Source organism: Mirounga angustirostris, unplaced genomic scaffold (assembly GCF_029215605.1).
Source record: "Mirounga angustirostris isolate CCGP_5_RB_7025 unplaced genomic scaffold, mMirAng1.0.hap1 SCAF_8, whole genome shotgun sequence".
NCBI lineage: Eukaryota > Metazoa > Chordata > Mammalia > Carnivora > Phocidae > Mirounga > Mirounga angustirostris.
The window spans coordinates 20,214,143-20,228,046 of NW_026991716.1; the positions used below are offsets into that span (position 1 = coordinate 20,214,143).

Here is a 13,904-nt window from a genome sequence, read left to right on the forward strand (position 1 = left end):
TTTAGGAAGAAGTTGCTATGGCTGAGGTTGAAGAGGTTGCTGCCTGTGTTCTCCTCAAGGATTTTGATGGATTCCTGTCACATTTAGGTCTTTCATCCATTTTGAGTCTATTTTTGTGTGTGGTGTAAGGAAATGGTCCAGTTTCATTCTTCTGCATATGGCTGTCCAATTTTCTTAACACCATTTGTTGAAGAGACTGTCTTTTCTCCATTGGATATTCTTTCCTGCTTTGTCAAAGATTAGTTGGCCATAGAGTTGAGGGTCCATTTCTGAGTTCTCTGTTCTGTTCCACTGATCTCTGTGTCTGTTTTTGTGACAGTACCATACTATCTTGATGATGACATCTTTATAACAGAGCTAGAAGTCCAGAATTGTGATGCCACCAGCTTTGGTTTCCTTTTTCAACATTCCTTTGGCTATTCAGGGTCTTTTCTGGTTCCATACAAATTTTGGATTATTTGTTCCAGTTCTTTGAAAAACATTGATGGTATTTTGATAGGGATTGCATTGAATGTGTAGATTGCTCTAGGTAGCATAGATATTTTAACAATATTTGTTCTTCCAATCCATGAGCATGGAACATTTTTCCATTTCTTTGTGTCTTCCTCAGTTTCTTTCATGAGTATTCTATAGTTTTCTGAGTACAGGTTTCTTATCTCTTTGGTTAGAGTTATTCCTAGGGATCTTATGGTTTTGGGTACAATTGTAAATGGGATCGACTCCTTAATTTCTCTTTCTTCTGTCTTGTTGTTGGTGTATAGAAATGCAACTGATTTCTGTGCATTGATTTTATATCCTGCCACTTTACTGAATCCCTGTATATTCGGGGTGGAGTCTTTTGGGTTTTCCGCATAAAGTGTCATATCATCTGCAAAGAGTGAGAGTTTGACTTCTTCTTTGCCGATTTGGATGCCTTTTATTTCTTTTTGTTGTCTGATTGCTAAGGCTAGTACTTCTAGTACTATGTTGAATAGCAGTGTTGATAGTGGACATCCCTGCCATGTTCCTGACCTCAAGGGAAAAGCTCTTAGTTTTTCCCCATTGAGAATGATATTCACTGTGGGTTTTTCATAGATGGCTTTTGTGATATTGAGGTACATTCCCTCTATCCCTACACTATGAAGAGTTTTCATCAAGAAAGGATGCTGTACTTTGTCAAATGCTTTTTCTGCATCTATTGAGAGGATCATATGGTTCTTGTTCTTTCTTTTCTTAATGTATTGTATCACATTGATTGATTTGCGGATGTTGAACCAACCTTGTAGCCCAGGCATAAATCCTACTTGGTCGTGGTGAATAATCCTTTCAATGTACTGTTGGATCCTATTGGCTAGTATTTTGGTGAGAATTTTTGCATTCATGTTCATCAGGGATATTGGTGTGTAATTCTCCTTTTTGGTGGGGTCTTTATTTGGTTTTGGGATCAAGGTAATGCTGGCCTCATAGAACAAGTTTTGAAGCTTTCCTTCCATTTCAATTTTTTGAAACAGCTTCAGAAGAATTGGTATTAATTCTTCTTTAAATGTTTGGTAGAATTCCCCTGGGAAGCCATCTGGCCCTGGGCTCTTGTTTTTTTGGGAGATTTTTAATTACTGCTTCAATTTCCTTGCTGGTTATAGGTCTGTTCAGGTTTTCTATTTCTTCCTGGTTCAGTTTTGGTAGTTTGTACTTCTCTCGGAATGCATCCATTTCTTCCATATTGCCTAATTGTTGGCATATAGTTGCTCATAATACGTTCTTATAATTGTTTGTATTTCTTCAGTGTTGGTTGTGATCTCTTCTCTTTTATTCATGATTTTATTTGGGTCTTTTCTCTTTTCTTTTTGATAAGTCTGGCCAGGGGTTTATCAATTAATTCTTTCAAAGAACCAACTCCTAATTTCATTGATCTGTTCTACTGTTCTTTTGGTTTCTGTTTCATTGATTTCTGCTCTGATCTTTATTATTTCTCTTCTCCTGCTGGGTTTAGGCTTTATTTGCTATTCTTTCTCCAGCTCCTTTAGATGTTAGGTAAGGTTGTATATTTGAGAACTTTCTTGTTTCTTGAGAAAGAATTGTTATGCTATATACTTCCTTCTCAGGACTGCCTTTGCTGCATCCCAGAGATTTTGAACAGTTGTGTTTTCATTTTCATTTGTTTCTGTGGATTTTTAAAATTCTTCTTTAATTTCCTGGTTTACCCATTCATTCTTTAGTAGCTCTTTAGCCTCCATGTCTTTGTATTCTTTCCAAATTTCCTCTTGTGACTGAGTTCCAGTTTCAAAGCACTGTGGTCTGAAAATATACAGGGAATGATCCCAATCTTTTGGTACCAGTTGAGACCTGATTTGTGACCCAGGATGTGATATATTCTGGAGAATGTTCCATGTGCACTTGAGAAGAATGTGTATTCTGTTGCTTTGGGATGGAATGTTCTGAATATATCTGTGAAGTCCATCTGGTCCAGTGTATCATTCAAAGCCCTTATTTCCTTGTTGACCTTCTGCTTAGATGATCTGTCCATTGCAGTGAGAGGGGTGTTAAAGTCCCCTACTATTATTGTATTATTATCAATATGTTTCTTTGATTTTATTATTAATTGGTTTATATAATTGGCTGCTCCATGTTAGGGGCATAAATATTTACAATTGTTAGATCTTCTTGTTGGAAAGATGCTTTATGATACGGTGTCCTTCCTCATCTCTTATTACAGTCTTTGGCTTAAAATCTAATTTGTCTGATATAAGGATTGCCACCCCAGCTTTCTTTTGATGTCCATTAACACGATAAATGGTTGTCCACCCCCTCACTTTTTTTTTTTTAAATGGGATGAAGTTTTTTTTTTTTTTTTTTTTTTTAAGATTTTATTTATTTGCGAGAGAGAGAATGAGAGACAGAGAGCATGAGAGGGAGGAGGGCCAGAGGGAGAAGCAGACTCCCTGCCGAGCAGGGAGCCTGATGCGGGACTCGATCCTGGGACTCCAGGATCATGACCTGAGCCGAAGGCAGTCGCTTAACCAACTGAGCCACCCAGGCGCCCCACCCCCTCACTTTCAATCTGGAGGTGTCTTTGGGTCTAAAATGAGTCTCTTGCAGACAGCATATCAATGGGTCTTGCTTTTTTATCCAATCTGGTACCCTGTGTCTTTTGATTGGGGCATTTAGCCCATTTACATTCAGAGTAACTATTGAAAGATATGAATTTAGTGCCATTGCATTGCCTGTAAAGTGACTGTTACTGTATATAGTCTCTGTTCCTTTCTGGCCTATGTTACTTTTGGGCTCTCTCTTCGGTTAGAGGACCCCTTTTAATATTTTTCGTAGGGCTGGTTTGGTGATCACAAATTCTTTTAGTTTCCGTTTGTCCTGGAAGCTTTTTATCACTCCTTCTATTTTGAATTTTTTCTGGATCAAGTATTCTTGGCTACATATTTTTCTCATTTAGCACCCTTGCTCAGAGTTTTTAAGAGTGGTATTTAATTCGCATTTTACTTAAAGAACAACCCAGGGGCGCCTGGGTGGCTTACTCGTTAAGCGTCTGCCTTTGGCTCAGGTCATGATCCCAGGGTCCTGGGATCGAGCCCATCAGGCTCCCTGCTCTGCCAGAAGCCTCTCCCTCTCCCACTCCCCCTGCTTGTGTTCCTTCTCTCTCTGTGTCTCTCTCTGTCAAATAAATAAAATCTTAAAAAAAAAAAAAAGAACAATCCAGACTCTTTGTCTTTATCCTGACATGTCTGAATTGTGTACACATAGGATGCAAAGACCATGCATTCCAATTTGTTCATGAATTGTTCACCTGGTGAAGAAGAGAGCCTGAGTCCCCCAGATGTGAAAAGAACTTCTCAGCCCGTCTCCAGAATTCACAGTCTTCTGACTCTGATGGTAGGGCTTCTCAAACCCCAGGTAATTAAAAAAAAAAAAAAATCTGTATTTTTTATTGGGGGAGGAAGAAACATCGAGGTTGGACTAAACCAAAGAGCAATCTAAAGCCACAGAGTTTAGTTATGGGAGAAAAAAATGGAAAACCCTTCATTTAGTACTTTTTACATGTCCTGGAAGCTCTATCAGAGCAGTAGTCTTGTTTTCTGGCTCAGTCTGCGCCTAGTGATTGGTAAGTATTCCCATAAGCGAACTGTTTACCCAATCTAAAATTTAGCTTTGGTCAGAGGGAGGGCAGTAGGGAGTTGTGTACATTGGTGGAATGAAGAACGAAGTTGTTGTCAGGTGAGTTCAAATCCTGACTTCATCACCTCCCTGGCTGTGTGACTTGGCCAAGTGACTTTACCTTTATTAGCCTTAGCTTCCTCTTCCTAAGTAGGGGAAATGATACTTGCCACTTCCCTGGGAGGTAACAAGCACTGTATTTAACGAGAGACCATGTTACAGGGCATGGCATTTGCTAGCTTTTCAAATGAGCTAGTTGTCTTTCTTACTCTTCTATTAATGTCCATTTCTCTGATCTTTTTTTTTAATTTATTTCAGAGAGAGAGTGAGCAAGAGAGAGTATGAGCAAGGGGGAGGGGCACAGGGAGAGGGAGAAGCAGACTCCCTGGTGAGCAGGGAGCCCGATACGGGACTCAATCCCAGGACCCAGGGATCATGACCTGAGCCAAAGGCAGACGCTTAACTGACTGAGCCACCCAAGTGCCCCATTTCTTTGATCTTAAGTGCAATCATCTGAGCCAAAATTGGGGGGCATGGCCTGTGATGTTCCTGATCCAACACAATGCTTATTTCTATTGTGGTTAGCTAAAGTTTGTTGAATACTAGCATTTATTTAGTGCTAGAAACTGAGCTGATCATTTTATGCAGAAGATCACAAAGTGGTGGCCCACAGACTATATCCACCTGAAGTTTTGTTTTTACACATGTGAATCTGAATGTGGCACAGACTCTTCTTAGCTACAAACTTTCCCATCCCACTTTGTTCCTTCAAACATTTGCTTACTCACCATAAGCCTTGGCTCCTCACTCCCACCTATGTCACCGGAGGCTGCTCTTCTTTCTGCCTTAATTGCAGCCTGCTGCTTCTCTACCACCGCTCCCAAGGAGGAAATGTGTCCTCAGCCCTCTGGTCGGTGGATGTCATCCCACACCAAACAAATATGTTCGCTTGCTCTGTGCCTCCCACCCCCGCTAGAATGGAAGTCTTCAACATCAGAGACTTGGAACGTTGTATGCCCTGTACCTAATACGGGTTAATCCCTTAATCGGCACTCAGCAAATGTTTGTTGACTTCCCAACCTTTCCTTGAAGTCTTTTAAGTCTACTCTCCCTGCTTCTCATGGGTTATCTCATCCAGTCCTTATACCATTCTTTATATTATCAGGCTTTTTTTTTTTTTAATGGAAAAACTGAAACTAAAATAATAAAATAAAAAATAAAATAAAATAATTAAATTAAATTAAATTAAATTAAATTAAAATAATAAAATAAAATAAAATAAAAAATAAATAAAATAATAAAATAATAATAAAATAAAATCATGGAAAAACAGAGGCTTAGAACAGTCAGGTTTCTTGTCCAAAGTCTCATGTAGGGTGAAACGGCAGAACTCGGATACAACCTTAGGCAGTACAACTCATGCACACATTTTTTTTTTAATTTTTTTATTGTTATGTTAATCCCCATACATTACATCATTAGTTTTAGATGTAGTGTTCCATGATTCATTGTTTGTGCATAACACCCAGTGCTCCATGCAGAACGTGCCCTCCTCAATACCCATCACCAGGCTAACCCATCCTCCCACCCCCCTCCCCTCTAGAACCCTCAGTTTGTTTTTCAGAGTCCATCATCTCTCATGGTTCGTCTCCCCCTCCGATTCCCTCCCTTCATTCTTCCCCTCCTGCTATCTTCTTCTTTTTTTTTTCTTAACATATATTGCATTATTTGTTTCAGAGGTACAGATCTGAGATTCAACAGTCTTGCACAATTCACAGCGCTTACCAGAGCACATACCCTCCCCAGTGTCTATCACCCAGTCACCCCATCCCTCCCACCCCACCCCCCACTCCAGGAACCCTCAGTTTGTTTCCTGAGATTAAGAATTCCTCATATCAGTGAGATCATATGATACATGTCTTTCTCTGTTTGACTTAGTTTGCTCAGCATAATACCCTCCAGTTCCATCCATGTCGTTGCAAATGGCAAGATCTCATTCCTTTTGATGGCTGCATAATATTCCATTGTATATATATACCACCTCTTCTTTATCCATTCATCTGTCAATGGACATCTTGGCTCTTTCCACAGTTTGGCTATTGTGAACATTGCTGCTATAAACATCGGGGTGCACGTACCCCTTCGGATCCCTACATTTGTATCTTTGGGGTAAATACCCAGTAGTGCAATTGCTGGATCATATGGTAGCTCTATTTTCAACTTTTTGAGGAACCTCCATACTGTTTTCCACAGTGGCTGCACCAGCTTGCATTCCCACCAACAGTGTAGGAGGGTTCCCCTTTCTCCGCATCCCCGCCAATATCTGTCATTTCCTGACTTGTTAATTTTAGCCATTCTGACTGGTGTGAGGTGCTATCTCATTGAGGTTGATTTGGATTTCCCTGATGCTGAGTGATATTGAGCACTTTTTCATGTGTCTGTTGGCCATTTAGATGTCTTCTTTGGAAAAATGTCTGTTCATATCTTCTGCCCATTTCTTGATTGGATCATTTGTTCTTTGGGTGTTGGTGTAGATTTTGGATACTAGCCCTTTATCTGATTTGCCATTTGCAAATATCTTCTCCCATTCTGTCGGTTGTCTTCTGGTTTTGTTGACTGTTTCCTTTGCTGCGCAAAAGCTTTTTATCTTGATGAAGTCCCAATAGTTCATTTTTGCCCTTGCTTCCCTCGCCTTTGGTGATGTTTCTAGGAAGAAGTTGCTGCAGCTGAGGTCGAAGAGGTTGCTGCCTGTGTTCTCCTTTAGGATTTTGATGGACTCCTGTCTCATATTGAGGCCTTTCAACCATTTGGAGTCTATTTTTGTGTGTGGTGTAAGGAAATGGTCCAGTTTCATTCTTCTGCATGTGGCTATCCAATTTTCCCAACACCATTTGTTGAAGAGACTCTTTTTTCCATTGGACATTCTTTCCTGCTTTGTCAAAGATGAGTTGACCATAGAGTTGAGGGTCCATTTCTGGGCTCTCTATTCTGTTCCATTGATCTATGTGTCTGTTTTTGTGCCAATACCGTACTGTCTTGATGATGACAGCTTTGTAATAGAGCTTGAAGTCCGGAATTGTGTTGCCGCCCGCTTTGCTTTTCTTTTTCAACATTCCTCTGGCTATTCGGGGTCTTTTCTGGTTCCATACAAATTTTAGGATGATTTGTTCCATTTCTTTGAAAAAAGTGGATGGTCTTTTGATGGGGATTGCATTGAATGTGTAGATTGCTCTAGGTAGCATTGACATCTTCGCAATATTTGTTCTTCCAATCCATGAGCATAGAACGTTTTTTCCATTTCTTTGTGTCTTCCTCAATTTCTTTCATGAGTATTTTATAGTTTTCTGACTACAGATCCTTTGCCTCTTTGGTTAGATTTATTCCTAGGTATCTTATGGTTTTGGGTGCAATTGTAAATGGGATCGACTCCTTAATTTCTCTTTCTTCTGTCTTGTTGTTGGTGTATAGGAATGCCACTGACTTCTGTGCATTGATTTTATATCCTGCCACTTTACTGAATTCCTGTATGAGTTCTAGCAGTTTTGGGGTGGAGTCTTTGGGGTTTTCCACATAAAGTATCATATCTCATGCACACATTTTTGACCCTGAAGTTATGCATACAAATACCTTCATTCTGGGCACCCTTGAGTTATCTAGAGTTTCAGTGTTGTTGAGGATGTCTGATTACTCTGGTGTCAGATATAGAAATTTGGCTGAAGTTTGGATTTGTAAACTGACCAGGCTAGGCTAAGAGAGGGTGTAGGTGTGAATGTGTAAGTATGTATTGTTATTATAGATGAATATTAACTTACCAGAGATCATACTAATCTGTCCCAATAACAACTTATATACAAGTGTGAATCTATAAGAATTCTTTCCACACTATTTATTGGATGTCTTATGAGTAATTGAAGAATTGAGTTCAATATTTTATCTTTTTTGGTTTTTTGTTTTCTGTCCTCTCTTTAGCTTTACTGAAAACTTTTTGTTTTCTGTCCTCCCTTTAGCTTTACTGAAAACTTTTTACTATAGCTTCTCAAACTGTTACTCTTAGGACATCACTACTCCCGTTATTGAACATTTCAAAAAGAGTGAAAAAGTTAGTGATACAATGCTACAAAAATTGAAGCATTTCCATCTTAAAAAGAAAGATTTAGATAAAGAGGTACTGTATTTTTTCTTTATTCTAAAAATTGTATCATTTTTGGTGAAAAAAATAATCAAAGAAAAAGGTGACATAAAAGTATAAAGAAATTCTCCAAATTTGGATTTTTTTGAAGAATTGTTTTTGGCGGGGCACTTGGGTGGTGCAGTTGGTTAAGCACCTGACTCTTGGTTTCCACTCAGGTCATGATCTCAGGGTCATGAAATTGAGACCCGCATCAGGCTTCTTGTTCAGCTCGGAGTTTGCTTGAGATTCTCTCTTCCTCTCTCTCTGCCCCTCCTGCTCATTCTCTCTCTCTTTCTCTAAAATAAAAGGTGATACCAGGTTGTTAATTTGTGCCAGTTTTAATGTGAGAGGAATACAGAAGTGGCAAGTTTATCAGCTAATGGAATAAAAATGTATTCAGATATGGGATCTTGGATCGTAGAAACAAATTCAGTCCTATGTTATGAGGAAATTACTTCTCTGAACTGAGGTGGATAGAATATTTGTTGCAGGTAGTCCAGGGAATCTCTTTGTCTCCTAGTTAACCTGATCAAGGAATAACAGATACACAGAGAAACTACTGTCCTCCATTTCTTAAACCAGCCTTCAAAAATAAGCCCCATTGAGGGTTGGAGCATGATGTTATAGAAATAAAATTTCAGATATTTGTGTTGTTGTTTGAAATACTGGCAGGTGATATGATGTGGTGTCTAATTTGACTCTGTGAAGGGGGATTGGAGGGAGGAGGACATGGTTGGGGGTATAAATGATACAAAACTGGCCAGTAGCCATCAATAGTCGAAGCTGGGTGATAATTACATGGAGGTTCGTTCAGTTTTTGTCTCTATTTTTTTAAATATTAGAAATTGTTGGCATGCCTGGATGGCTCAGTCAGTTTAACGTCCAACTCTTGATTTCAGTTCAGGTCGTGATCTGAGCGTCGTGAGATCGAGCCCCAAGCCCTGCGTAGGGCTCCACACTCAGTGGGGAGTTTGCTTCTCCCTCTCTCTCTCTCTCTCTCAAATAAATAAATAAATCTTTTAAAAAATAAATATTGGCCGGGTGCCTGGGTGGCTCAGTTGGTTAAGCATCTGCCTTTGGCTCAGGTCATGATCTCAGGGTCCTGGGATCGAGTCCCGCATCGGGCTCCCCGCTCTTCAGGGAGTCTGCTTCTCCCTCTGCCCCTCCTCCACTTGTTCTCTCAATCTCTCTCTCTCTCTTTCTCAAATAAATAAAATCTTAAAAATAAATAAATAAATAAATAAATATTGGAAATAGTTCATAATAAAAATAATTCTGTGCATCACACTTTACCTCACTGCTTTTTGGAGAAATTTGAATATTGAATATTAAAATTTATTGTTATTTTCATGAAGGAACAAATGAACAAATAAGAAGTGATTATAAATTACATCTAGGAAAAGTTGGTAGGTTTTTTTTTCTTCTTTAAATAAGAATTCTGAGAGCCTAACTGTAAAAACAACTGAATATTGGGGTAAGCTCCCGGAGATCCCAAGCCTGCACTCAGGTTCCATGATCTGCTAGCACCCGTGGGGCTGCACGTACGGCCAGAGTCGCAACTCGGTGTCATCGTGAGAAGCCACGGGGCAAAGTCAGCATAGGGAAAAGGGGCTTGGGGCATAGTCCAGAGGAAATCAGATTCAAGCTGCCAAGAGCCCCTTCATAGTGGAGTCACACAAGATGCACTTCATTTTCCCAGCAATGAGCTGTGACAATATGTGTGAAATTTTTCCAGGGTCTCATTAGGGACCCAGCACCAGGGTTTTTATTGCGGGCTGCTCACATAGGGATGTCACCCTAGCACGTACTAAAACTCTGGACCCTCCGGAAGGAAAGAGGCGTTCAGTATGAACGACACTCTCTGTACAAAAGGTTAGGCACAACGAGCCATTCAGAGTACAAAATGATGGAACTCCTCCTGCATCCACATTCCCAGATGCTAGTCAGGGGGCAGCATGATGAGCAGGCCTTCCTGAGGACTCTCAGATCTGCCATCTAAACTCCCTTCTGTACAAGAGCTGTAAAAACAGTAGATCTTTGGAGACCAGAGACTAGACAGTGCATGATTCGATGATCTTACTATAAATGTTATTGAATGTACTTTTATCTCTTCTCCTTTTCTGAAATATAAAACTCTTTTTTTCCTCAGTTCCTGGAACATAAAGACAGAATCACAGCTTTTAGAGAGTTAATTGCAAAAGAAAAAGCATTTCAAGATCAGGTTATCAAGGTGAGTTTAACATTTACCGTGTACTGTCTTTAACATGCAAAAATACAATTTCTTTTGGCTTATTTGTTGAAATCCTTCTAGCTCCAAGTTCTACACTTCTATTATTCTAGCCACTGAAGAGCTCTTTGACTGTTAAACTTATAAAGTATTTATTGTCAGATCTCCCAAGGAATGTGAAAGTATTGGAAGTGAGCACAAATATATTTAATCTCAGGTTACAAGTTTGGATTCAGATGAAGCCAAGAATATTAGAGATGTGCCTGTCTTATTGGGAGTCAAACTGAATAAGGACCACAATCTGAACGAAGAGCTTGATTTCTTGGTATGAAAGACCTTTGTTGCTTTGCTAGCATTTTTATACATAGTGCCATTTTATTAACAAGTTTTAGAAACTATCAACCTTCAAAAAATTTGTTCATTAAAATGGTCACACACTGGCACTGTGGCAGTATTATTCAACCATAAAAGTATGGAATTTAAGTTTGCATTTTCAGGTTTTGAAATTTTACATATTGTCCTACCTATTTAGACTAATCAGATTTATTTCTTTCAAAATGCAGAAATCAAAAAATGGGTGCTATTTTTCACAGTGATTGAAACACGTTTATATTTTTGCATATGCTACCACCATTCTTTTTATTTTAAGTTTAATTAATTTTTTTTTTTAGTAATCTCTACACCCTTCATGGGGCTCGATCTCACAGTCCTGGGATCAAGAATTGCATGCTCTTCCGACTGAGCCAGCCAGGCACTCTGCTACCACCATTCTTAATATCAATGTATCAATAGCTGTTTACAACAACTATGATTAAGGAGTACTTTGGGAAATAGTTCACTTTAGATGCCATCTACAGATGAAAGCATCACCACAGAAAAGAGATGGTCATTATGTGACTTAATGGAGATGTTAGCTAATGCTGTGGTGGTGATCATTTTGCAGTTCAGAAGTGTATCAAATCAGCATGCTGGACAGCTTAAACTTACACAGTGTTATATGTCAGTTATATCTTAATAAAGCTGGGAAAAAATAAAGGCAGATAAAACAGGAAAAATATGTTATAAGAAAGTGAAAATGTGATCTTGGTATCTAGGTAGTTACAGAGTTACAATCCAACTGGATCCCACTATAAGAAAAGGTGATTAATTAATGTAATTTAGTTTTTAATAGTAGTTAATTAGAGAAGTCTATCATATTTCTAAATTATTAAAAATTGGCATCCTGCGGCGTCTGAGTGGCTCAGTCGTTAAGCGTCTGCCTCAGTCGTTAAGCGTCTGCCTGATCTCAGGGTCCTGGGATCGAGCCCCACATCGGGCTCCCTGCTCCGCGGAAAGCCTGCTTCTCCCTCTCCCACTCCCCCTGCTTGTGTTCCCTCTCTCGCTGTGTCTCTCTGTCAAATAAATAAATAAAATCTTTTAAAAAAATTGGCATTCTGCAATAAATTCATAGCATAACCATTCAGCTTTGAGAGAGAAGAAAAAGTCCAACATGGTGAGGGCTCACAAGTTTCTTGTAATTCATTATTTTTTAAATTTTAATAAGTAACCATTGACATCTCACAAAAGGCTAAAAATGCTAGTCATTATGGAGGCAGAAAGCCAAATCAAACATTATCTCTGCTTCTAAGAAACCTAGAAAGGAAGATAAAATACATAAATAACTGTTCACAAGGGTTAAAGGGGAAGTTCCTTAGAAAGTGATACAGTGACCAGTGTCTAACAGAGGCGATGTTTGTTGAATGATAAGCTCAGAAGACAAGCAGATACTGTCCAAGTGGGGGAGTCATGGGACACCTCGTGAAGGGATTGGCAGCTGGACTTTGAAAACGAGTAAAATCTGAGCATAGGGAGATGAGAGGAGAGCCCTCAGTCCATTCTGTCGTTCATTAGTAGTTTCTGTGCTTCGGGCGTAAAAGATAACGTGAGTGGACCTTCGTCTTCCCAGCGGTGGGAAGCTTCAGTGAGAAAGAGGACACAACTAGAAGCATGTCAGACACACTATGTCATTTCTAAAATGGGCTGCAGTCTACTTGTACAAACTGTCTCTCAGAGAAACCAAATAACTGATGAGGGAGGCAGAGCTCGTCACTGAAAAGGTAAGCTACTAAAAGCAGAAGAGAAGAGCCATCTTTTGGGAGCAGTTATAATGGCTGCTAAAACCTCACATTTAAGACTGAGGGGGAGCTTTTTTTTGAGAGAGAGAGAAAGAATTGGTGTGTGTTTGGAGGGGTGGTGGAAACAGAAGGAAAGGGAGAGAGAGAATTCCAAGCAGGCTCCACACCCAGCACAGAGCCTGATGCGGAGCTCGATGTGGGGCTCAGTCTCACCACCCTGAGATCATGAACTGAGCCGAAATCAAGAGTCGGACGCTTAACCGACTGAGCCACCCGGGCGCTCCTGAGGGGGAGCTTTTAATGAATGGGTCAAACTGACAAGCACCTGAGCCTGCTAATCAATCTCAAGCCGCTAAAGATGAGACATGCACACCTGTGCCCCCTGATGTGATGCAGGAGGACACACACAGAAGATCTATGAAGTCTTCTCACCAAAACAACCGGATCCGAAAGCAGGCTTCAAGACCAAACTACCGTGACTGTAGATAAAGAGACATATTAGATGACACCATGATAACAAATCCAGAGTGTGGAAGATTCTCATCAGTAAACACATGGCGCAAGAAAAGGGAGGGAGAGGAAAGGGATAACTAGTATAGCCTAAAGGACAGTGGAGACAAGGAACAAATCAACGAAATGCAGTTTGTGACACCTGTGTGGTCCTGATTTGAACAAACCTACTCTAAAAAGGTATTTGTGAGATAGTAGCAGAAAAAGGAACATAGTCTGGGTATTAGATAATATTAAGTTATTGTTAATTTTAATACCATCGATATCATTGTTTTTATTTATTTTTATTTTTTTAAGTTTTATTTAAGTAATCTCTACACCCAATGCGAGGCTCAAACCTAAAACCCCTGAGATCAAGAGTCACATGCTCTTCTGACTGAGCCAGTCAGGCACCTGGATATCATTGTGCTTTTAAAAGCCCTTATCTATTACATATTGAAAAGTATTTATGAGTGAATTAATAGAATGGGTAGGTTTGCTTTATTTTTTTCTCTTAATTTAAATTCAGTTAATTAACATATAATGTATTATTAGTTTCAGAGGTAGAGTTCAGTGATTCATCATTCTTATATATCACTGGGTATTATAATACCCAGTGCTCATTACATCACGTGCCCTCCTTAATATACATCACCTATGATTAAGAGTCTCTTATGGGGCGCCTGGGTGGCTCAGATGGTTAAGCGTCTGCCTTCGGCTGAGGTCATGATCTCAGGGTCCTGGGATCGAGTCCCGCATC

At 39.6% G+C, this 13,904-nt stretch overlaps 1 protein-coding gene across 2 annotated transcripts in view; it reads left to right on the forward strand.

Moving 5' to 3' along the window:
• Window positions 1–13,904, forward strand: part of CAGE1 (cancer antigen 1) — a 54,842-nt gene that overhangs the window by 16,446 nt on the left and 24,492 nt on the right. The window contains exons 4-6 of one of the 2 annotated variants that reach the window (XM_064597198.1): window positions 3,733–3,882; window positions 10,464–10,544; window positions 10,759–10,866. In XM_064597198.1, coding sequence (XP_064453268.1) covers window positions 3,733–3,882; window positions 10,464–10,544; window positions 10,759–10,866 — 339 coding nt within the window. The remainder of the gene's footprint in view (window positions 1–3,732; window positions 3,883–10,463; window positions 10,545–10,758; window positions 10,867–13,904) is intronic. The other variant, XM_064597199.1, reaches the window with a different exon arrangement.